This window comes from Microchirus variegatus, assembly GCF_963457635.1.
Source record: "Microchirus variegatus genome assembly, chromosome: 5".
Taxonomy (NCBI): domain Eukaryota; kingdom Metazoa; phylum Chordata; class Actinopteri; order Pleuronectiformes; family Soleidae; genus Microchirus; species Microchirus variegatus.
The window spans coordinates 24,859,692-24,885,870 of NC_139806.1; the positions used below are offsets into that span (position 1 = coordinate 24,859,692).

A 26,179-nucleotide genomic window follows, 5' to 3' on the forward strand; every position below is an offset into this window, starting at 1 on the left:
TACTTTTTTTGCAAACCAGGTTTATTATGAACAGACCGTTTGGTAGAGCCCTGTATCTGAAATACTATAGGGGTCAAATTTAAAAATAAATAAATAATGATTGTCGTTATTGTTATCATAAGTAAATAAAATAATAAAAAAATGCATAGAAATAATTTTTCCTTTGCTTTTTTCTTGGTGCGTACCTTAAAGGGTTAAATGTGTCCATATACCTGGTCAGAGGACAACAGGACAGGGGCGTAAAGATCACGTCCATGGTCCAAAAGTGTGTATTTTTTCCTGTACATATATCATTAAAAAATAGATAACAGCTCCTCCTGGTGAGCAATATCATATAATATATATACTATATAATATATAGCTGCATATTGAGTGATGAGAGTCAATTTGGCCAAAATGAAACTTTCCCGGTGGATTTTCTGCGTCATGACGCACAAGGATTCATGTTTTTAGTGAGAAATTATTTGCAGAAATAAATAAATACATCATGCTTTGAAGCAGGACAGCGGAGGAGAGAGGGACAGATGAGAGGACAAGTGGGTTCTGACCTGACTCCACTCTCCTCTCTGTTTGGAGGAGGCGTCTCCGCTCTCTTCTCTCCTCTCCTCTCCTCTCCTCTCCTCCCGTCCTGTGTCCCCTCCCCTCTTTTCCCTTCCCATCCTAACTGCCACCCTCCTCCTCCTCCTCCACCCTCAGGCAGGAGAAGCCCGTGTTTGGTTCTCGGAGAGTCAGTCCTTTGGGAAGGAGTCACGAAGCGTTTTCCCTCAGAGAGGCAGAGAGAGAGGAGTGCGCAGTGTGGAGAGCTCGGGACTCACCCTGCAGGACGCAGCGCTGCTCTGGACCTCCGCACACGTCCCCCGGACCACAGGAGAAAGCAAAAGAGTCAAGAAGTGTCAGCAGATAATGATGACATCTCATCTTAGCGCTAGTTGATTTCTTTTTTTTGTCCCAGCTTCTCCAAAGTGCGGCTCTCCGAGCGCAGCAAGCCGGAGTGACTTTTTTTTTAACGCACCTTTCCACGTTGCGTCCTGGTGATTTACACACGTGTTTTTAAGTGACTGGTTCCTTGGATCATACCATTCGGATGTGATCCCGCTCTCGTCTTTTAACAGCAACTTCCTCCTTATGCGGGAATAAAGGAATAAAGAGTTGGTTTTGTGGCGAAGCAGCAGGAAGAGGAGCAGAGCGCGCACCTTTACAGAGGACAAGTGCACAGCGCAGCGGGAGACGCGGACTAAAACCGGCGCAAACACTGAGCTTCGGAGGTTTGTTCATGTTCGGGATCCAGGAGAGCATCCAGAGAAGCGGCAGCAGCCTGAAAGAGGAGCCGCTGGGAGGCATGAACGTCCGGGGATGGATGCAGGGGGGCGGCGTGCTGGACGCCAACACAGCCGCCCAAAGGTGAGCTCTTCCCTTCAGTCCTTCCAGCGTGGAGGAGACACCGAACACACCACACTGTCCTCCTGCATGCGCGTGCTGCATTCACTGACACATGGAAACAGCAGGATGTTGTTTTAATGTCAGGAGCGCGCAGATGCAAGTTGATGGAGGGGGGGAAACGCGGAGCTGCTGCTGCTGCATGTGTGGAGGAATCAGCTTTCATTTACGCAGATTAATTGTCATCATTAAATAGTAAATGCAACACATGTGTGCCACAGATTTAAAACGCTCCCCTTTTTCTTTTCATATTTTGGGAGTTTCCTGTGCGTAAAACCAAAAGAGCAATTCAATAAATCTGGGATTAAGGTTTGGAAATTGGGGAAATAAATCTGTCCATCTATAACTGCTTCTTAAAATAAACTCATTGTTGACCAAATAGTGTTAAATTGAATTAAATCGTGATGGAGAGTCAGTGATGTAAATGTTGACCTCCTGTCAGATTATCATGAAAAACGACCTCCAGAATAAATTAAAAACTAAATAATTATTAGGTATTTTTTTGGAGTTTCTTTATCCGCCTTTCATGAGAACACATCGCTTAAAATGTTCAAATTAAAAAAAGAACAAATATATATATTTCTATGAAGTGAAACTTCCGCTGTCCCAACACCGACTCTTTGACGCCTGTGTGTCCGCAGTGGAGTGGGTCTGGCCCGGGCTCACTTTGAGAAGCAGCCGCCCTCCAACCTGCGGAAGTCCAACTTCTTCCACTTCGTGCTGGCGCTGTATGACCGTCAGGGTCAGCCTGTGGAGATCGAGAGGACCAACTTCGTGGACTTCATCGAGAAGGAGAAGGTCGGTGCAGAAGCTCAGATTTAAATAAGATCTTTTACGCACTGATTTTATTTTATTTAATAAAATAAAAGGCCTTATTATATTATCACCCCGTGATATGTGCCATTCATAATAATACCACATTTGCTTAACTATTAATTATAATAATAATAATTATTATTATATGTAGTGAATTAGATGTTTATTCTGTAACAAAAAAAAGCGTCATTCGATTATTTTGTACATTTTACAAATAGTTAAAAACTGGTGGTGTTTTTTAAATTTTAATTTACAGCTGACATTTAACACAACCACTTGTTCTGCACAAACAAACAAACATCAATTATGACACTGTTTAAATTAGAGGTAATGTAGGGAGGGAGAGGGGGGATTTAATGTTGGATTTATTTGCCCTGCAAACATAACCAGTAATTACAGAGCAATTTAAAAAAGAAGAAGAAGCCACAATCACATTGTGTTTACACAAACCACATGTTTATTTAATGCGTGACCACTGTGAGGAATTCAATCACTTACTCAACATACATGTGTTATTTTATGTTTTATTTTAATTTTATTTTTTTAATGATATAAAAAAGTGTCATATTTAAGCTGAGTGTTTGTCTGTGTTAAGGAGATGAGCGGAGAGAAAACCAATAACGGGATTCATTACCGGCTGCAGCTGCTTTACAGTAACGGTGAGTGCAAATCTGCAACATATGTCCATGAAGCATGTGATTTATTCCTTTTAAAGAAGAAGTGAGGGTCAGCCACGAGTTGCAGAAGTGATTTTTTATTATTATTATTTTTATTATTTTTTTTTTATTATGATTTTTCTTTGCCTAAACTGTTGCAGAGCAGCAGATGCAGCAGATGCTGCAAGGGAATGAGTTGCAGCTTTGTGGCTTCATTGACTGTCACTGTCCTCAAGTGAGGACACACACTGTGAGACAGTGAGACACAAAGTCTGCTGGCTGCACACATTGTTTATCTATTTTAAGTGTCCCAAAAAAACAAAAACAATATCAACACTTAAGGAAGAATAATAATAAAAGAGCAGATTATTAATGTAAAATGTGCTTTAAGTTGATTAAAGGATTGTTCAGTCTCATACACACAGATATAGAGCATCAGCAGCCTCCTATATATATATGTATATATATAAATGTATACATATATATATATGTTATACTGTCCAAAGTGATTATTAAGTCTGATTATTGATTTGAATATCGTTTGCATGTGAGAATGGACACCGCCGCACGTATACTGTGACTTTTTTATCGACTGTGACGTTATAAGATAACACATTTAACGTCATTATGGAGCATTGACAGCAGTCTAATGGTTTCTATGTTGTTTCGAGCACACACACACACACTTTATTTTAGTATTCATTAGGCGTAAGGAAGTTAAGATGATGCAAAAAAAATAAGAATAAATCACAAGAAAAATAGAGAAATTAAATTAGAATAATTGTAGTGTATTTTTTCCCCTGTATCTCAATCCTCTAAATGACCTCTTGACCCCTCTCACATTTGTAGGCGTTGCATAAGTAAGACTTAAGCTCTTATTAATGAATAATTATATAGATTTTATTTGACTGACAGATAGATAGATCATTTAAAAATGCACATTTTAATTCATTCTGTATGATTTTTATTTTTTTTACTTCTCTGCTTCCCAACAGGCATCAGAACAGAGCAGGACTTATATGTTCGACTCATCGACTCCATGACTAAACAGGTAAACACACACACACATACACGTACACGTACACACACACACACTCTCTTTGTGTGTGTGTGTGTCTGTCACCTCTACAGTTACCTCCCCTGACAATGAACTGCTTCACTGATCTGCCTGTTCTCTGCCGCCCCTCCTTTATACTCGCACACACACACACACACACACACAAAAAAGCGGTGTTTATGTGTGTCTAATTCTGTGGGTGGGTGTTTCCACAGTATAGATATGTGTGTGTGTGTGTGTGTGTGTGTGTGTTTGAGAGTGGGTGGGTTGGGGCACACACACACTAGCACACACACTCACTGCAGGGCTCCAGGCTTTTTTTTTTGCCTGTACTTCTCTCGCTGTGATTAGAGCGAGGAGGCAGCGAGAGGGTGTCGAGAGGAGCAGGAGACACGATTGCGCCGCTCGCAGTGGGAAGTGGAAAGATATAACGACGCCTCTGGGACTCGGTCTGCTGCGTGGAGAGCGGTTTCTGATCACATCCAATTTATTGTTTATTTGTTGATCTGCATTTTTCGTCAGGAAAGTGACGCAAAGAGCAGCACGGAGAGGGAGTGAAGCCGAGCAGATGATAGTTATGCTTTTTTTAGTTTAAGCTTTTGAGAGTGGGATCTTCTCTAATGCGTCATATGTTTGTGTGTGTGAATGTGTGTCATTGTGTGTGGTATGGGACGAGGAGCCAAGAAGCCATGCTATGCACTGAACGCTCGCTAATGTGATTCCATGATAGAGTCTCACACACATACTGTGTGTGTGTCTGGCAGGTTTTAAGGGACCACACTGTTCCCTAACAACACTGTTTATCTCAAGCATAGAGGAGCAACAGCCAACTACACACAAACAAACAAACACACGCACATGCACGTTAGCACTGCTATTCTTTTAAGGACAGTTACCTTAACCTAACCACTATTCAAAACTTTGCCAGAAATTAGGATCAGCCTCTTTAGGACAAGGTTTTGGTCTGAAAAGGTAACAAATGCACACACATTTGCTGAACTTTATCGCCTTTATCCAAAAAAAACCCCCAACTCTCAAGTTTTGATCCTTTAAAGCAGGGGATGACAAACTCTTTTTTGTCTATTTTAGTGGGCCGCACCAGTAAAAAACAAACATAGACACCTGTAAACAACAACAACTCCTATTATTAAAAAAATGAACGTGAAATTTACTGCGAAAAACAACAATAGTATGCGTAATTTACCAAATACACATGTGCATCACAACGTAAAATCAAATCAAAATACCTTTTGCTGTCGCTCCGTTGTACCCTATCAGGGTACAAGTACTGCCACTTTCTCAGTGTGTACAGGTACATTTTTGTTACTAGGGGTGCAGAAATGTTTCTTTCGAGGTACACATTTTAAAGGTACAGTGCTTGTACCCTGATAGTGTACAACTGGAGCGTTGTACCCTTTGATTTCTTAGTGTGTATAAAGGGACACCATATTTAGTCACAGGTATCTGGAGCTGAAATTATAGTATTTCCCAATTTCACAAATATCCTGCAGGCCAGATTGAACCCTCTGGTGGGCCGGTTCAGGCCCGTGAGCCTCATGTTTGACACCTCTGCTTTAAAGAGATATTTATTACTATGTATTATATATATTGCCTTGAAGTAGATCAAAAACATTCAAGTGACTGACAAGACTAATCTGATCTTTGAAAATCTATATTTCATATCAGTAATTCTCTGTAAACGCTGACAGAGAATGTCGAGAACCGCAGTGAGAACTGGCACATTAATGATGCAGTATATCTATATATTTTTCATGACTTCTGTTTATTTAATCGCCTTAAATAGGTACCGTCCCCGCCCTCACAAACAAAAAAAACTATCATTTGCTAAACATCTCGAAGGCTTGTCGAGGGGCCTGCGACCAAACTCTATTTATAATCCAGCTGTAGAACGAGCGCAGCACCCGAGTTCAAAGGCAACAAGCACCATGGGAGCCGTCGAGTTTCGAAACGCAAACAAATTAACTGGTCACGGAGGGTTCAGGTACTAATAGCGAGAGCTGATGATACTAATTTGTCTAAGAAAATGGATAATAAACCCCCAGGGACGTGGTACACTTTTTTAGTGAGGACCAATGAAAGTGAGCCTCGAGAGGAGATCGCTTAAGATGCTTTTCCGCTAAGTGGTACGGCTCGGCTCGGCTCACCACAGGACTGTGAGGACGTTTGATAAAAAGTTTGATAAGGGAAATAATGACATTTATGTTAGGCCTTTTTAAAAATACAGATTTGTTTGTTGATTGCTGCCATCCAGTATTAAAATCTCGAAAAGGCAGGTTGGATTTTCCATCAGTGTAGTGTTGCTGCATGGTGTTATTTGGCTCATATCAGTGATTCTGTTTATTTCACACTTCTGATAGTACTTCCTCTGCCAGAAAAGTAAATCCCACTCAAGTGTTTGGCACCTAAAGCTGGCACCTACATCTGTTATCCTGCTTCTTTTTTTTTTTTCCCAGTCTGTCTTGTGAGCGTGTGTTTTGCTGGGTGGGCCAGCGCTGATTGTGTTAAATGGAGGAGCAGAGCACCTCCAGTCGTCAGAAGCAGCTCTTTGGTGCCGGTTGATCGCGACTCTCTTCTCGGAGAATAAAAGCATCTGTCAGTGCGGGGCCCTGTCGGATCACTAGCTCGCTACTCGACCTCGACGCTAACGCGGGAGGAAGTGCTGCTAACGGCTGCTTGTTTACACGCCACGCGTGTCACGCCGCTTCAAAGCTGGGGAGGGGAGAGAGCGCAGGGAGATGCTGCATGAAAGGCTGGGTGAGGCGGAGAGGAGGATGAAAGAGGAGCGCGGAGCAGATGAGGTGACAGCATGAAGGAGCTCTGAGATTGGAGCTCCGCGTGGCTCAGGTTGCCAAGCAGGAGAGACATTAGGAACTTAAGACGTCACTTAAGCGCACGATATTGCTCTTGAGTGGCATCTGAAGGGGTCATGATGCGATGAAGTGTTAGAGGAAGTCCTAACAGTTCTGGTTTTTAATCTGGCGCCGATTGAAATGAGTCAACGTGAGGCCGTGAGTGACCTGTTTACTGAGTTGTTATTTTAAAGTGGAACTCGACCGGAAGTTCCTATTAACGCTGTTTTTTTGGTGTGTATCTGCGTCATTACCTTGTTTATGAAGCCCTGAAGGTTCGAAACAAACAGTTCAGCCATTGCTGAGAACGCTGTGTTTTATTGTAATCTCGGGGCTCAGCGAGATCTCGGAAAATCCCGTAATAGTTACGTAAACATCGGTTCTCCTGAACAGCAGATCCATCCTTCTGAGAGCGGGTGTGCTGAATAGTACTGGCCAATCACAAGACTCTGTCTTCTGGGGGTGAAAGTTCACTCTGAAACATCGCGGCTGAACGAACAGCGTCAGAAAAGAGGATTTCAATCGGCTTGTTTACAGCAACTAGGAGGTTTTTGACCATAAAAACAAGTTAATATATGTAAGTAGACCTCCACAACTAACATTTATGTGCAACAGGACCACTCTGTCACCTTTAAATGATTTCAAGCAGCTTTAAGAGGTTTGCAGATGTGCCTCTCAACCCTGGCTTCACATTTAGTTCATGTATGACACAGTCACAGCTGAACAAACAGGGTTCCAGTACGATTGTGAGTGTTTGGATAACTTGCTAAGCTGACACAGACTCCCCAAAACTTGACAACTGTCGCTCCGTCCTGCAATTGCAGAGTTCGCAGGAAAGGTGCAGCGTTCACTGGGTGTAACTCGATGCAGCTACAGTGAAAGCAGATGTTTACGAAGTCTTTTTAATGGACAAGCATTACACTTCAACGTGAAGTCGCACACTAAACATGATATACATAGTCCATGGACAGAGGACTGTGCATAAAATGACCCTGAAACTGTTATTTCAGCTTTAAGGGTTTAAGTTGCTCTAAGACAACAATGTGTGTCAGGATTTATCAGCCTCTTTCAACACTTTCATCAGGCCTATTTCTGTTCGTAAAGATGAATGCCTTTGCCGAGTGCAAGGTGTGAAGAGAGTAAGGAAAGGAGGGAAAAAACGAGTTTGAGGTGACACAATGATGCATGTTTGTCCAGTGTACGCAGCAAGTTCAGAGGAAGTTGCCTGGCCCACTCTTTTCCCATGGCACAGCAGTGAGCAGGTCTAATCATAGACAGACGTGTGGCTTATAAAGTACATTTCCTTTTCAGAATCTGTCAGTTGTGTCTTTCCCTGCAGCGCCCTCACTCACTTTCGCTTTCAACCATAAGAAAAGGAAAATATGAAAGCCAAAATGGTGGAGAATAAAATAAGAGAATTGGTTTCAGATGTCTGGATATTGGATGGAGCTTTTCTTGGGCTGCGGTTATTGAATATGTTCCCGCCGTGGATACCTGTGTTCAGGTCTGAGGTCGAAACGCTTGGAAATTGGCAATATCTTGCTCGTTTTAGCTCAGATTATGTTTTGGTTTCATGTGCCGGCATCGGCCAGGTGTGCATACAGTAAGTGCCGGACTCTTGGACCACCAGGAGCTTTTAGCTGTAATATAAGAACAGTCATGGAAAACGATAACTGACAGGAGCCCCGGGGTGCTCGGGTCTGGTCGGTAAAGGGGCGGAGATTGGCCGCTGAGCCTCGTTAATGGATGGACCGCACTCTCGCGTGCACCCGGAATGACTCACACACAGCACAAGTAGCTTTATTGGAGGTTTATTGGAAGATAATCCACTCTACACCCCCCATAAAGAAACTAAATTCACAGTAAAGACGCATTTATTAACATACAATGCAAAGAAACTGTAATCTTGATAAGAAGAGAGGCTCATCTCAAAGACTTGGACTATCGTTCCCTAATATCATAATACCTGAGTTCCATCTGCTTCTATCAGGTGAAAGTATTGCGCTTCCAAAATGTATAGAACCAATAAATACAGCATACAGTTCGGCACAAACCATGCCATTCTGCGCCGCTTTTCCTCTAATGACAACTGCACACACAGCATGTAGAGACAACAACATGACCTCATTGTCTGAAAGTGCTGCGACAACGCAATGTTCAGGTCACTTAAAATCGCAGTTCGTTCCAGGATAAACCTTTTCTGGTCTCACTCGTGCATTTTTCAGTTGTGGTAATGCATGATAAGGAATGTAAAGGCAAACATAACATAACTGGCATCGTTGACAGACACAACAGCTAGCTATGCTAATGCTAATCGAAAATGAAAACATTTGCGTTCTGCCTAATGAGGTTGCACAGTGTTTGTGTTACATTAGCCCGACGCTAATGCTAATCATAGCCTCGCTAGCTTACCTTTGGAAACAGGTTCGCCAAGTTAGCCGCAAAGTAGTAGCATGCTAAAGCAAAATAAATATGTGCTCGCGTATTCGTCGTGTCAGTATAACAACATGTTCTGCGGTGAACCGCGTGAAAATGTCTCACCCACCGTGAGGACAGCCTCTTCACTCCCACCTCCCTGCTCCAGACAGCGCAGCCACTGCTGATGAGCCGCTGCCTTCCTGGTGTAGCGTGGTAAATCAACGATAGTGCAGCATGATAATAGATAGATAGATGCATTTAAACATGTCACATTTCCACTGAAGAGACTGACAGGACCAGTTTTAAACGTGATGGATCTTATTTGATGGTCCACTGAAGCCGTGGTCCTCTGGGATTTGTCCCGTTATGTCAGGTGACCAATCTGACACGGCAAACAGCTATTAGTGCTAAAAACGCTCTGGGCTACGACAATATTGTAATGGGGCCCCCAGAGTGCACTGTTTTACATGAATGCATCAGAGCTCCATATAGATCAGCCTACAGCCCTCGGTTCATCTTGGGGCCCCATATGGAACATTCTCACCCCTGGGGGCCACAGTTTGAGCTGAAATACAAACAATATTCCTGCAGGATTTTGACTGTTAATATCATAAATGCACTGGAAAATTATTGAGAAACTTAAAACTAAAAAACGATGAGCAGAGGCAGGAATTGAACCCATAACCTTCCAGTTGAAAGACAACTTGCCCCACCGCTGAGCTACTAATGCTCACTTTTTAAAAATACTTCTAGACTACTAGAAAATACTACTTGAAAGTTACTTTTGATACTCAAGTACAGTAAATGTCATGTACTTCTATGACTTTTACTTAAAAGTGCCGTATGTAAGAATGTGGCCAAAAACGGTTACTAAATTCAAATTCAAAATACCGAGGTCTTTTAGCTTTCGTTTTCTGACGTAACTGGCAATCCGTGGTTACTCGGCAGCTGAGACTCTACTGACTGCAACGATTGGTAGACGGCGGTAGGTGGCGCCACATGCCAAAACATGATTTCAAAACATAAACATGATTTGCAGTCTGCCAAATATTTTTTTTAATGCAAATATTTTGTCTGTACTGCTGTTTGTTGGTGAGTTCAGTTTGTTATATGAACATTATTCCTGAGTCTCTGTGACATATTAGGAGGATTTTATGGCCAGTTGATATAGATTTATTACGTTATGCACCTTTAAGTAATATTATAAAAAAGTGACTTCTACTTCTACCAAAGTCATTTTCTGGTAAGACACTTGTACTTTTAATGAAGTATCCCTTTTAGGTACGTTATACAGGACTGAAAATAGTTAATAACACTTAAATTCACACTACGGTAAGTTGTCTTTAACATCCGCTTGTTACCACAATGCTACCTATATTAATCAACTATTTTATTTTTGTTGTAGTGTCACGTCAAAAATAGAATAAAGGATGAGATAGTGAATGTGACAGTGAATGGCACGCACCAAAACCAAGTCAAAGATATAGCTTCCAAATAACCCGACTGCCTGTAATTGGCGCCGATGAAACACAGGTGCTTGTAATTAAGCCAGTGCCAAGCTGCTCGTGCACACAGAGCGAACATCACCGGGGAAGGAACGACGGACCAGGACAAACACACACACACACACACACGTGAGAAAAGGACAAATCACAAGGGAAATGAAGTTACTTTGCAGCAAAGGTTTTTGTTTTCACGCTTTATAACATCCAAACAATCACAGTTCAAGTCAACATGCTGTACATGTCGTGTCTTATTGTGCCGTATCGTCATGGTTTTTCGACATGTAGCAGCCGGCTAACACACCTGATTCAAATGAATGGCTTGTTATCGGTGTTACAGCAGAGCTGGATGACGAGCTGACCTTTTTGAATCAGGTGTATTAGAGCAGGAATCTATCTATAAAGCAAGTTGTGTCTGTGTGTCTGTCTGTCTGCCCCAAGACTTTGGATATGAGTTGGGCATGGCCCGATGGCATCTTTGATTTTCAAATTTTTTAGAGGAATTTTAATCGCTGATTTACCACACTACACCAGGCAGGCAGCGGCTCATCAGCAGCAGCTGCGCTGTCTGGAGCGGGGAGGTGGGAGTGAAGAGGCTGTCCTCACGGTGGGTGAGACATTTTCACACCGTCCACCACAGAACATGGTGTTATACTGAAACGATGAGGTGTCCATTGATCAATACGCGAGCACATATTTATTTAGCGTTAGCATGCTACTACTTTGCGGCTAACTTGGCGAACCTGTTTCCAAAGGTAAGCCAGCGAGGCTACGATGAGCATTAGCGTCGGGGCTAACGCTTTGCAACCTCATTAGGGCACAACGCAAATCGATTAGCATTAGCGTAGCTAGCTGTTGTGACTGTCATCCATGCCAGTTATTTTATGTTAGCCTTTACGTTCCTTATCATGCATTACCATAACTGAAAAATCTTCTTCAGCTCCCACTATAGGAATAAATACTTCCTACGGGCACTGCACTAGTTATCTAAAACATGCAATGGAGTGAGTCCCCAGGACTAGGATTAAGGGTGCCTTCACCCCAGCTCCTTCTTATGGAACCCCAGTCCGTTTGAAAGTCCGGTTCATTTGGGGAGGTGTGGCTGAGTCCATTGTATGTGTCGTATGTCTTATGTTCACACACAATTATTGTGTGTCCTTTCTGGCAGTCTGCTAGTCTAATTATTAGGCTAGCAGGGCCAGAAATTGAAGCCACAACCTTCCAGTTGAAAGACAATTTGCCCTACCACTGATCCACCATGGCTCAATCCTTAGTCCTCACTTTTTTAAATACTTTTTCTTCTAAAACTTAAGTACATTTTTATTAGAAAATTAGTTTTGATACTTAAGTGCAGTAAATGTCATGTTTATGTTTTGAAATCGTGTTTTGGCATGTGGCGCCATCTACCGCTGTCTACCAATCATTGCAGCCAGTAGAGTCTCAGCTGCCTTGCAACCACGGGTTGCCGGTTAAGTCTGAGTTAAAATTGCGGAGAAAACGAAACCTGAAAGACCTCAGTAGTTTGAATTTGCGTGTAGTAACCGTTTTTGGCCACATTTTTACATACGGCGCCTTTATAAAAATAGTGACTTCAACTTCTAGTAAAGTCATTTTCTGGATACTTATACTGTGAGGCACTTTATACATGCCTGGTGAATGGGTATATGCAAGATGAGTGATAGGAAATGTACATAGATGGCAAATCTGTAATGTAAAGCAGCTTTGAGTGGTCCTCATTTACTGTAGAGTCGTTTTGTTGGTTTCGTGTGTGAAGACATTTCTTGAAAGGATAAAGAAAAAAACGATTGTTTGGGGAAAGTTCTGGACGAGGCCTCATCTTCCCCTGATGGCAGCAGGTGGTGTGAAAGCGAAAGGTGTAGAAAAGGAAAGTGAATTGTTGTTATTCTGCTTATTTTCTAAAAGATTGTGAACAAGGTGTGCGCGGATAATTGTGTGTATGTGTGAGTGGAGGGTGTCAGACGGCCCGTGCGGAGACAGTAGGTGTGAGAGGGTGTGCGTGAAGGTGTTAGTGCTGAACTACGTGTTCTTGGAGGTGAAGTGGGAACTAAACTGTTACCCCAGTAACACTGAAACAAAGAGCGAAAAAACAGTCACTCACAGTATGATGTTGTGTCATTGTGTTACACTCTTATGATCGTATAGTAGTCGTATCATCAGCGTAATAATAAAAGGTATTCATTTTTCCAAATTTTCTTCAAAACCTACATTATTTTTTACAACTTTTTCATAGTTTTTTAAGAACATTTTGATGATAAAATTCAACAATTTATCAGGAATTTGTTACGCACGACGCGTTTCCATGATGACTGACCAGAAAAAAGACACGTGTAACGTCATGTTTACGCGCCGCGACACCAAAGTCCAGGCACTAACCCGTTTACCAGTTAGCTTCGTCAGCCGCATTAGCTCGTTTAGCGCCATTAGCGTTAAACTGGAGCTGTCTGATTATTAAACGAAAAAGAGCGGCGCTACAAATAACCAGCGTACCTGTGTACAGCGTACGTGTGCCTCTGTTTTTAAAGTTTAGCGTAAAGTTTAAGTTTAGAGACTCATTTTAAAGGTGCATTATGTAATAAATCTAAAGCAACTGCCCACAAAATCCTCGTAATATGTCACAGAGACTCAGGAATAATGTTCATATAACAAACTGAACTCACCAACAACAACAGTACAGACAAAATATGTGCATTAAAAAAAAAAATTTGCAGACTGCAAATCATGTTTATGTTTTGAAATCATGTTTTGGCATGTGGCGCCACCTACCGCCGTCTACCAATCATTGCAGTCAGTAGAGTCTCAGCTGACGAGCAACCACGGGTTGCCAATTACGTCAGAAAACGAAACCTAAAAGACCTCGGTATTTTGAATTTGAATGTAGTAACTGTTTTTGGCCACATTCTTACATATGGCACCTTTAACAATCAGGAGTCATGCGTTAACGTGCGTAAACGTTGACGCCGCTATCGTGTTAACACGCCCAGCACTAGTTTAAAACTTAAAATGTTTTTTTATTGAGCTGACAAAAAATGCCTTCATATTTTGTATCAAAATACTTCAATATCATGTGTTTTTGTGTTTTTAAAATACTGTAAGATACTGACATACAGTAGAATTTCTTTGAAACAACATGATTTGTGTATGTTCTCAAGCCTTCCTCGAGTACTGTGGTGTGACATCATGTAATGATTGTTTAGTTTGCGTATTTGCATAATATGACAGATCAAAGTTACTACCCTAAGTTTCCAGTCCACCCTTTGTTTGTTGTTGAGAAGTAAAGTAAGTGTAGCCAGTAATTAGCATTTTATGACACAGTTTACCACCACTGCCACTTTTTAAAACCTTTACTTTCCATACATGACGTCAAGTTACTTCGTTCTATTTATACTTCTCTTCAAGGACTTTGCATGCCACATGATAAAGATACTATTATTTATTTTATTAATTTCTCTTCTCTTTGTGTCTCTTCCTTTTTCCAGCCGATTATTTATGAAGGCCAGGACAAGAACCCAGAGATGTGCAGAGTGCTGCTGACACATGAGATCATGTGCAGGTGAGGATGTCTGCGTCACGTCTTTCATCACCCGTCCTGCGACACAACTCCTCTATCCTGTCTTTGTTACTTCTGCAGCACACTTTCTTCATCTGCAGAAAAACTCATCTTTTATTATGTCACCCTCATTAACCCCCCCCCCCCCCCCACACACACACACACAGATGTATGGATGCGGAACCTCATCTGTTGAGGAAGATCAGTTTGAGCTATCAGAGTCGTTGCTTTAATTAAAATCTAAAGATGAATTTCTTCAGAAGTAGGTTGGGAGGAAAGCGCTCTATTTATAGACGCGTTTTACCAACCTATCCTATACAATAGAAGATGTGCACGTGCGCGAGTGTGCATGTGTGTGTGTGACGCCTGGTTAATTAGGACACAGAGAAACTCATTAGTCAATCTGAACCCTCCTGTTGTTTCACGGCTAACAAATGGGCCTTCCTCCTCAGTCTGACTATAAAATATAGGCAGGCACTCTTTCCTTCTCACACACACACACACACACAAGCGCTGTATACTCACAAAGAAGTATTCACGTGCACCCTCGCTTGCGCACACCAGTTATAAAAATTCAAATGTAGCACATGAATTAAGTTGTTCTTATTCCCTGACCTTGTCAGCGAACAACTTTAAGTGTAACAATATAAATTGGGCCTCATCTGTATGCGCGAGCAGGGATTTTAACCATGAAATCAGCCGCACTAATATTTTATTCTATAGCTCGCTGAATGTTCCTCGGGGCAGTTGAGCCGCAACGCTTTATGGTAAAAAGAAAGAAAAAAAGAAAAAACCTATTGAAATTCTGATTTGATTTGCAGAGGAATTTATAAACAAATTGAATCTGGCAACCGGTTTTTACTGTAAATGATTGTTGTTCATCACGCGTGGAATGAGTAGCAGACTCATTATGTCTACTGTATGTGAAGTTGGAGGGGCCTCCACCCTGGCTCTTTCCTGCGGGATTATTCAAACATTTCCTCATGGAGTGCAGCAGCAGCAGCAGCAGCAGCAGCAGCAGCAGCAGCAGCCACGGTGCAGAAAGTATGACTTCGTAAACACTCGCTCGCCTCCGCCGCCGCTGTGGGGTCAAAGTTACGGCTGCTCCCCTCGTGTTCTCACATGCTGATTCTGCAGCGGGGGTTCCTCGCCGCAGCACACGGCGGAGAACACACACACAACAAAGAGCTCGGGGCGTCCATTAATCAGTGTGGCTCATTGTCACGGACGGGCTATTAGCCATATGCTCCCAGCCAATCTGCCACCGTACAGCGCTGCATCAAAAACCTGCTCGGCGCTTCTGGCACAAACCACTGAATGGTTTTACTCCAGAGTGGTTGACTCTAAGGTGTCATGTTTGTTTAGTAAAATGCTTTCTTTCTGGATTGAAATAGCCTAAAAAAACCACAACATTTAAGTTAAAAAGTGTTTAAAAAAGGGTGTGAAACAACAAAATAAGCCATAAAAGGAGTTTGGAGTCCACAGTTTAAAGTTGCATTTGTGGATGAATGCGAGTGAGTGTGTTTTCCAGGTGATACTCATGTTTCAGGGACCTAAATGTGTTTGAATAATCTGAAAATTCGGACATTTTAAGGTGAAGACGTGTTGTTTAGTGAGATTAAGGTTAGGATAAGGGTTAATCCAGTACTAGTTCTCCAGGAAATGAATGTAAATCAGTGAGATGTCCTCGAAAATGATCAAAACTAGACCTTGTGTCACCTCTTTGGGGCATTTTCCGCCATAAACACTGACCTTATTAGGACCAATATTCCTCACGGAGACAAAAACCTGGTCCTAATGAGGCAGAAACTGGTTCCCAGGGAAGTGGTTGAGTTTAGGGCCAATATTTGAATTGTGGTTAGGTTAAGGTTAGGGTTAGGATTAGTTGGTTATGGTGTGCAAAATGAATGGAGATCAACTCGGTGTCCTTAGAAGAATAGCTACAAATAACGTGTGTGTGTGTGTGTTTGGAGGAGGAGAGGATGCAGCAGGGGGAGCGTGGATGATTAGATCACCAGGATCCAGGGAAATAAGTGCTACATTACCCCCTCGTTTTCCTTCCCACTACCCCTCCATTTATAACATCTTCCAAATCCCCCCCCCCCCCCCCCCGTCCTCCCCTCATCAACCTCTCCCCCACACCCATCTTTCCTTGCCTCCTGTCCAATCTCACTCCCCCCCCCCTCTTTGCTCCCCATATTCTCCCTTTCCCTTATCGCCTCGTTCCCTCCCCTCTAACCCCTCGCTGGTTCTCTGCTCTGTCTCCGACCGGGCTGCGAAGTGACCCAGATCATAGAGGAGCAGAGAGGAAATGACAGGGAGAGCAGAAAGGCAGGTAGAGCAGCAAAACAGAGAAGACAATGGTGGAAGGTGTAATGTGTCAGTTTCTTTCTTTTCACCTCTGCCATCTGTGACAGTGGGAAACCTGAGACGTCTCCCCTTCCTCTTCTCCCCACCCAAACCTCATCCTCACCCCTCCCACTTTTCCTCCCTGTGTCGCTCTCACCCTCTTGTTTTAGCTTCCCCTCCCATGCTCCCCTTTCACTCTTTACTACCATTCCCCCCAGGCTTTACCCCCCCCCCCCCCCCCCCCTCCTGCTTACACCTTCATTCATAATTGATGCATGCAAGGAAGACAGACTTGTAGTGTGTACATGTGTGAATTCTGGTGCACACCACGTCAGGTTTCTCCTTCTTTTAGTGGCGTATGAGTGTGTTTACTCCACCCCGAGCCTCTTTATTTGTCAATCTCATCTGTTCATCAGCACAGTGTTGCTTGTTTTATACTTAAAGGTGCATCATGTAATAAATCTAAAGCAACTGGCCATAAAATCCTCCTAATATGTCACAGAGACTCAGGAATAATGTTCATATAACAAATTGAACTCACTAACAACAACAAAAAAAATCTTTTGCAGACTGCAAATCATGTTTATGTTTTGAAATCATGTTTTTCGCATGTGGCGCCACCTACCGCCGTCTACCAATCATTGCAGTCAGTAGAGTCTCAGCTGCCGAGCAACCATGGGTTGCCACTTATGTCAGAAAACCAAACCTAAAAGACCTCTGTATTCTGAATTTGAATGTAGTAACCGTTTTTGGCCACATTCTTACATATGGCACCTTTAAAACTTAAAAGACGCCATTGGGTCAATATTTCCGTACAAAATATGAAATACAAATGGTTTTATTGTTTGTTTTTTTGCATTATATATGACCATTATAGTGTATGTGGCTCCATTAGAGGCAAAACCCCACAGTTTAATTTGTTATTTCAGCTAAATTACCACCTCATCATCATCATCATCGTCGTGTTTGGCTTGGTGTGGATCAAAAATAAGAAAAATAACGCATCTATTTAAAGAGACGTGAATCCTGCACACTGTCTTTCTTCCTTAAAACGCTTCCAGGTGGTTCTCGTAGCCTCCTTGTGCAGCGACTCTCTGGTTTTTATTCCAACCTTTGACATATTGCACCTTTCAGTGGTAGAGTTTTATTAATGCTGCAAATCTTAATCCACCTCTAGTTCAGAATCTCAGCTCCTGACAGTATAGTGCAGTGCATGTACAGCAGATGTAGCACTTTGAGCTTTCAGATCCCAACGCGTTTGTTTTCCACGTCTTATATAAGTCTGTAGTCTTATCAAGGAGGAAAACCCTCTCTCAAAACCTTCAGACAGATTTGATCAAATCCAGCGAGACAAATTTCTATACGGCGAACATGTACCGCTTTCCCTTTTGTGTGCGTCTAAATCTGAAGCTCTGTTATAATATACTGTACAATCGCTGTGTCTAACTTTTCTCCAACTCTTCTTCTTTTTCTCTTTTTTTTCTCTCTCTCTCTCTCTCTCTCTCTTTCAGTCGGTGCTGTGACAAGAAGAGCTGTGGAAACCGTAATGAGACACCCTCAGACCCTGTTATCATTGACAGGTACCGCCTGCTCTCACTTTGTCTCGTTCTGTCACACACACACACACACACACACACACACACACACACACACACACACACACACACACACACACACACACACACACACACACACACACACACACACACGCACACACACATACACACATTCACGGTGTGACGAGTGACTGTGTTGACCCATTTGAACGACGGCTGTCTCTCCTGAAATAGACATTCCTCAGATGAAGCCGGTGTCTTCTGAGGGATGGAAACATTAACGCTCACATTTTAATGTTTTTTTTTTTTTTTTTTTTATAACACAAAGAGGTCGGAGTAGATTTTGCTGCAAGTCGCGTGATGTATGCAGTTGTGTTAACACTGACCTGTGCAGAGGACACACACACACACACACACACACACACACACACACACACACACACACCTATACTGACTGAGAAAGTGTACGTTTCCACTACGTAATTCAAAATGAAAAGCTGTTTACGAGCAGAAGGTTGTCTGCCATTTTCACTGCCACTCCTGTCTGTCTGTCTATCTCTTCCTTTCTTCTTGTCTGTCTGTTTTTTTTTTTTTGTTGAGATGAAGGACTGAAGTCATCCCTCCCTCTCTCCCCCCCCTCCTCTCCTCTCCTCTCCTCTCCTCTCCTCTCCTCTCTTCTCTTTTCTGCCTCTCCTACAGCAGCACAGGAAAATGGGTCATGAGCAAAGGAAAAAAGTGACAGAGAAAAACTGAAATGAGATCCAACCTCATTTTAATCTGATTTGTTCTCGGCAGTTGTTTTAACCCTCTGTGAGCAGCTTTTTTTTTGGGGGGGGGGGAGGCTATGATGCTCGTCACTCTCGCCAGGGAACCCAATTATCGATTTTGCGGGTGGTTGTAACGGATAAAAGGTCAAATCCAGTTCAAGATAGGGTACAAAATACTGAATTTACACACAGGTTTATGTAATTGGAGTAAATACCTAATATCTAAATTTATAATTTATAATTTTTTGCCTATTGTTGCTTGAAACAGTCAACTTTTCCCAATTAATTCAACGTCGCAGGTCATTTTTTTTTCACTCAAAAACCCCAAAACAAGGTTCTAGCTCAGTTTTGACAGTTGAGACTGACTAACATGCATAAGTACAGTATAGTAAAACATGTTTCAGGCAGCAGAAACACATAAACATAAAAATATAACTAGATTTATGACATTTTAACCTATTTCATAATACAAAAAAGTGATTTTATCACTTTCCCTTATGGCAATAACTTTTTGTCTTTGTCCCGTTTCTGTAAATGTTTTAAACTGTCCTCTTGAAGCGTTGTATATACGTCACATTATAGTATCTGCACACCGCAGCCACTTTTCCTCTGTTTTCCTTGGCTATCTCAGACATCTCAGCTTACACACCGCTATACATTTTGCCTGGGAGGAATGCATGCCTCCATGTGGGGGGTATGTGACTCGGGTTGGACCATAAATAGAAAGAAAAGGTGATATATTAGACACAAACCGACTTAATAACATATATATAACCTAAATACTATATGTGCGTTTGCCTCGTGTGGCTCGACTATTTTAAGGCTTGTCCTGTTTAAATATTTTCTCCCTTTCAGCTGTTTTTGCTCTGTACAGTAAAACAGGAGAACATTGATTTCCTGAGTATGATCACACGCGCGTATTATATACATTTTAAAAGTATTTTCTCATGTGACCTGATACTATTCCAGATATTGTACTTCAAAGATGAATGAGATGTGGTGTTACTTACTTACGTCACACAAAATATGAATTAATGCACTTTACAAATGAGATATGAAATATTTATTGATTATTAATAGTGTTACTATGAGTTTGGACTGTACTCTGTAACATTGACTCTCGTTTTTTTAGATGATTAGCATTCTTAAAATACTAATAACATATTCTGACGAACATAATGACTGACAGTTGTGCTGATCTAAAGGACTATCTTATCTTATCTTATCTGAAAACAGTAGTTAGCACGTTTTGAATATAAACAAATGTATGGTACGTTCCAATCATTTGCACAGTTTGCACAAGTTTGCACAAAGTATAGCGGTTTTTAGACGTTGGAGGCAACAATGAAATTGCGCTAGTAAAGCCAGACGGCTGCAAACACGTCTGAGTACGAGCCAAAGCACAAAGATGTGCTCGCGAAGAGAAGCTAATTTTTACAGCTCTACAAAAATTGTCTACAAAAATTGCCGCTGTCAACACACACACATATTTTTGTTAGCCTAATAGCATAGTTGCCTAACTCATATTTGAACGTTTTCGGAAAACAAGAAAAAACTGATTCTTTTTTTAGCAAGCACATTGGTAAAGTTAGGCAGATATCACAATTACCAAAAAAAATGACTTAGGCAATTATGCTATTAGGCTAACGATATATTATATTTTATATATTGCCTCTCTGCATCTTATTATCTGCCGTCTTTCTCTTACCTTGTACACGAGTGAGATTATAATTCAGATCAGAACAAACACATCGGGGTCAAGCAGCAGCAACAGTCGATACAATGTGTCACGTTTCCACTTCCAGTGTAGACAGGAAGTCGGAGGCAACAACGGCATTGCGCTAGTAAAGCGAGACAACTGCAAACACGCCTGAGTATGAGGGAAAGCTAATTTTACAGCTCTACAAAAATTAACGTTCAGCAGTTTGTCTCTGCCCACCCCTGCGTTGCCACTGTATATATATATATATATATATATATATATATATATATATATATATATATATATATATATATATATATATCGCTAAAGATTTACGTACTGCAGCTTTAATATTGCCTCTCTGTGTCTTATTATCTGCCGTCCGTCTCTTACCTTGTACCTTGAGATTATAATTCAGGTCAGATCAAACACATCGGGGTCAAGCAGCAGATGTCAGTCGATACGATGCGTCATGTTTCCACTTCCAGTGCAGACAGGAAGTCAGAAGACAAAGTAGCGGAGTTTGAGCACTTCCTCGTAGCTCAAACACATAAAGTCATGGTTCTGTGGTTGTGTGTGCGTGCGTGCGTGTGTGTGTGTTTCATTGCTGGAAGAGAGGAGCTGAGTGAATTGTGGGAGATGTCAGGGAACTTGGTCAGGATGGAATGTCAAGGTTACCGTGGATACCGTGGGATACTTCCTGTACACCATCCCCCCCCAACCCTCCCCCCCCCCCCCCCCCTCCCCGTTTCCCCACTCCTCAGTGGTTCACAGCCTCTAAGTTTAACATCTGGATCTTTGCTGTCCAACCCAAACATGTGCAGAGAGAAAGAGAGAAGTCGCAATAAGAGCGAGGCGAGTGTGCCAATGCTTGTAAACAATCGGATCATAAAACACACTTTTTTGGCACGTCTGAGCAGAATGAGCGAACACACTCAGTGGCCACTTTATTAGGCACACAAGCACCAGAGGGAACAGAAAACAGGATCATGTTCATGTCACAGCACTAATGACTCCTGTAGGATGTTTTTTTTATAATAACCAGATGGACAGAGGAGTGTGGGATCGGAGACAGAACACATACCTTTATACATGTTACAGACGTTTAGATAAATCATCTGGGAGCTGAAATTCAACTTCTCCAAAGTCTAGTTGCTGACTGAGAACCTTCACACACATGCAACAGGAAAAAGGAAAGGGGGAAATTGAAAGAGAGGCCACCGTTTCAGTTTTTTACAGAGAGATAATCCCGACCCATCCATCACTACCTCAGCAGCAGTGACGTCATATGAAGGAAACGAGCACGCAAAGTGATTTCATTTGTGGGAGAAAAAAAGTGCTGCGCATGTGAATGACAGCTCGTCGTGACGAAATCGCGGCTTGTGCGCATTTGTGCGTATGCGTGTGTGACTGACAGCTAGTTTGTGCCAGCCTATATTATGTGTGTGTGTGTGTGTGTGTGTGTGTGGCCCAGTTAATCCATGTTGTAGCACAGTGAGTGTCCCGCAGCCTCTCAGGGTTAATATAGGGTTAACGACATGCAACGATATCCCATCATACGCCTGCTTGACTCCTAAAGAGCCACATCCACTCCACTCCTCTGTGTGTGTGTGTGTGTGTGTGTGTGTGTGTGTGTGTGTGTGGCTGCCATTCAGCTTCTTATATCTGTCTTTTCTCAGTCACTCCTCATCTCCTTCTTTTTTTTTTTGTTCCTTTTGCCTTTTTCCTGCACCTCAACTTCTCCTCTGGATTCATCTCATCCTCATCCATCTCCCTCCCTCCCTCCCTCTCCCCCATCCTCTTTCTCCTTTCCTGCCTTTGACTTCGTTCTACTGTCTCCGTGGCCCTGAGGGGTTACCTACCTCACTGCTCAGCTCGCTGCCTGTTTAGACATCGACGATTGGCTTAATAGGCTCAGGCTGTGTGTGTGTGTGTGTGTAGTTATAGGGGGTTATAGTCTCAGGCAGTGTGTGCTCAGGGCTCAGATCAGTGTCAAGACTTGGGGAAAGCGGTTTTAAAAGTGTGTGATATTGTGTGTGTGCGTGTGTGTGGGGGGTTTATGGGTGCCAGTGTGTGTCCTCCCAAAGTCTAAAGGGGCCCACATAAGCCTGAGGGGGTTTAAGGGGAACCCTGTGTGTGTGTGTGTGTGTGTGTGTAATCTATAGGGTTAAGAGGGGTCACAGCTTGAGGAAAAGATGACGGGAACGAGAGGATGGAGGAAAAAGGACAGTGGAACGACTGCAGGAGGAGGTGATGGTTATTTAAGAAAAGCATTTACATGGAGTAAAAAAAGGAAGAGGAGGTGGAGAAAGGACAACTTGACAGAAGGAGGTGAGGAGGAGCAGAGCGGTGTTTGTTTCAGGGGGGATAAGAGCCTCAGTCTGGGGAGTCCTGTCAATCAAAGAGCGCAGGGTGGGGGACGAGGGGGCACTGTCAATCAGCATGGGTGAGGAGGAGGAGGAGGGAGGAGGAGGAGGTGAAGAAAGGGAACAGAGGGGGGATCGTCTAAACGATCTCTTCATCTTTCCGCCTTTGTTTTCCTCGCTATCGCTCGTTCTGCGTCTCGCCCTCTTTTGTCCCAGTTACCAAAATATCTCTGCCAACCTGGTCTGTCACTGTTCGCTCAACTGTCTCCGTGTGACACACACACACGTTTGCACAGCTATCCTTCCAAGGACACCGCATTGACTTCCATTCATTTGCACAGCTTAAACAAATCATTATCCCTGACCTTAACCATAACACATATCTCATGTGTACATGGGTTTAAAATCCTGGACTGAAACTGAAACTTCCTCAAAAAGAGGTTCTGTCCCATCAGGACCAGGTTTTAGTGTTTATGCTAGAAAAGGTCCATAACACCGAACCCTCAAAATGCCCGTCTGGACTTTTTTTTTTGCTTATTTTAACCAGGATAAGTCCTGTAAAGTGTCCTTCTTTGCCTTCCTTTCTTCCGGCACTTGTCGCCTCATCCTTGCATCCGGTTTTGCTTCATTGGCACAATCACTAAACCTATGATTCAACAGCGTTGGGACCTCCATCGTTCCCACAGGGTCAAATATCCCTCTCTTGCAAAGTTAGTGAGTAAAGTCTTTCTCTCTTCCTTGGGCCTTGACCTGCATCCCCAGGAAATAATTTCCTTTTGGGTTATACTGCTCACAAAAGTGGAAAGAAAAGAGGAGGGAGAAGGGAAAATAGAGGAAAGAGGCCGTAACGTGACATTTGAGTGCCGTAAAACACCAAAGAAAGAGGAAGACAGACAAGTAAACAAACTCAAAAACAAGCCAGATGTGGTCAGAGGTTATAATTTAATTTCTACAGATTGCACTTCAGATATAGTGTGTGTGTACAAGCTAAATCTTAAAGAAAAGGCGAAATATTTAAATGACATTTATGTGTTTGTGATAAAACAAATGACAGTTATCAGTCGCTCATGAGTTATTAACAGGACATCCGGCACGTTGCCATAGTTCCTGTGAGACGATGTATATAACCTTATAAAAAAGAGATGAAATAAAACCCAGCACAGTTTATTGTGTTGCTCAGCTTTTTTTTCCCCCTCATCTTATAACACACAGTATATTGCTGGGTTAGTGGAATGTCACGCTGTTACATCGTTGTCGGCTGCAGAGTGAAGCAGAGGAAGTTGCTCTTTTCCTTGTCTCTATCCCCTGGGTTGCCAGGTTTGTCTCACCCGCGATAATCGGCTTTGTTATTGTTAGCTTTAGCGTGGATGTGCTGGTGTTTTATCTTCTATTTTAGACACGCATTGTTGCCGCGCTGACATCAGCATTGTCGTCCAGGCCGTGACTTTATCGTCTTTATGTCACAGGACAGAACTTTCGGAGAGTTTTGGATCATTTAAAATTGACGTTTGCCCTCGATCGGCTATTTTGTTGCATGTTTTTTTAAAGATTTGGCTCAGAAAAAAACTCTTTAAACACATCTCTCTGCCTCTCTCTCGCTCACACACACACACACACACACACACACACACACACACACACACACACACACACACACACACACACACACACACACATCGCAGTATCACTTCCTGTGTTAAAGGTCAACTGTTGCTTGGAGAGGAGGACGACTGGGAATAATTCATACCATCGACTGAATGTCAGCATTCACTTCTCTGACTGTTTGTGCTTATGTGTGTGTGTGTGCGTGTGTGTATATGTGTGTGTGTGTGTGTGTGTGTGTGCGACACACTGTGTATTTTACTGGGTGAGAGAGAGAGATGGAGAGAGAGAGGAGTATGTTTTATTCATTTCTCTCATTTAGTATCTCGGCCGGCACCTGTCCTAGCATTTAGAAGCTTGGCATTCACATAACTTGCTGATTTAGGTTAACTGCCTGCTTTAATGGACACACACACACACATAGAGACAGACACACACACACAGACACACACTGGTGTCTGGATGAACTCTTCTTGGCTCCTTGCTCAGGGTCAGAGCTGGAGGTTGTGCCGCTCCTCTCAATCTATTTATCGCATCATTATTTGTTTGTGTTTGTTCGAAAAAAGAAAGAAAAGCACTTTTCCCGTCTCTCGGCGTGTGTTCTAATATTAATGGGGCAGCGAGTGTAAGTAAGAAAACTGAACTGCCGTGGGCTATGACAGGAGAGAGTCCACAAAGATGCGTAATGTGTGCCTGTCACTGCTCACACACACACACACACACACACACACACACACACACACACACACACACACACACACACACACCTTTTCCTCTTTCTGTCCTCCCCCTTTCCTCTTCTTCCACCTCCCTCATCCTCCCTTCCTGCTGCCGCGTACCCCTCCCCGACACCCTTAGGCAGGGATCACGTTACCCTAAAAGCTACAAACTCAGACATGATGGCCTCACACACACACATTTCCCCATCTGTTCTTGTCCAAGTCGATATGATCGCCTCGTTTACTCTAAATCGCGGCGTGTTGCCAAAAAGCACACTTACTATTATTCTGTGGGCAGTTCAGTGGATTTATGCCCGTCATAACTCTGGACCGGATTCCGTAACAATGACGATGACACCTCGTTGTGCTTATAATTCAATTTTACCGGAGGAATTACGACACGTTTATGATTAGAATCTTAACATGGCATGACAATTCTTTTTTTTGCCAGACTGTGGCGATCTAACCTGACCTGTCAGCGACATGACGCTCGGTCCATATCAATCACTTCCATTTAGTCAAGTGACTAATTAGCCGACTGTCTAATCACTGTACTGACTGACTTGGCTGATTGATCAACAAACTGACTGAGTCACAGTGATTATGTAACCCTCCTAATAGACTTGATCTGCCCTTTATTAGAGTAGCTGACGCGAGTGTGTGTGTGTGTGGTATTTGGATAATGTCCCAGTGGACGATGAGACTGTGGTTAGAGGCCTCTGGGTGCCTGCATACAGAGATCTCTCTTTTAGCATATACCCATTACTGGACATCCATTAGTCTCTCTCTCACAC

The 26,179-nt window shown here is 42.7% G+C and overlaps 1 protein-coding gene across 7 annotated transcripts in view; it reads left to right on the forward strand.

Moving 5' to 3' along the window:
* Positions 1 to 1,273: 1,273 nt before the first annotated feature.
* Positions 1,274 to 26,179, forward strand: part of LOC310927935 (transcription factor COE1) — a gene marked incomplete at both ends in the record, with an annotated part of 92,736 nt that continues 67,830 nt past the window's right edge. For 6 of the 7 annotated variants that reach the window (XM_083890368.1, XM_083890369.1, XM_083890370.1 and 3 more), the window contains 6 exons: positions 1,274 to 1,401; positions 2,079 to 2,235; positions 2,849 to 2,912; positions 3,905 to 3,960; positions 14,254 to 14,327; positions 18,185 to 18,253. In XM_083890368.1, the coding sequence (XP_083746494.1) occupies positions 1,274 to 1,401; positions 2,079 to 2,235; positions 2,849 to 2,912; positions 3,905 to 3,960; positions 14,254 to 14,327; positions 18,185 to 18,253 (548 nt within the window). The remainder of the gene's footprint in view (positions 1,402 to 2,078; positions 2,236 to 2,848; positions 2,913 to 3,904; positions 3,961 to 14,253; positions 14,328 to 18,184; positions 18,254 to 26,179) is intronic. The other variant, XM_083890373.1, reaches the window with a different exon arrangement.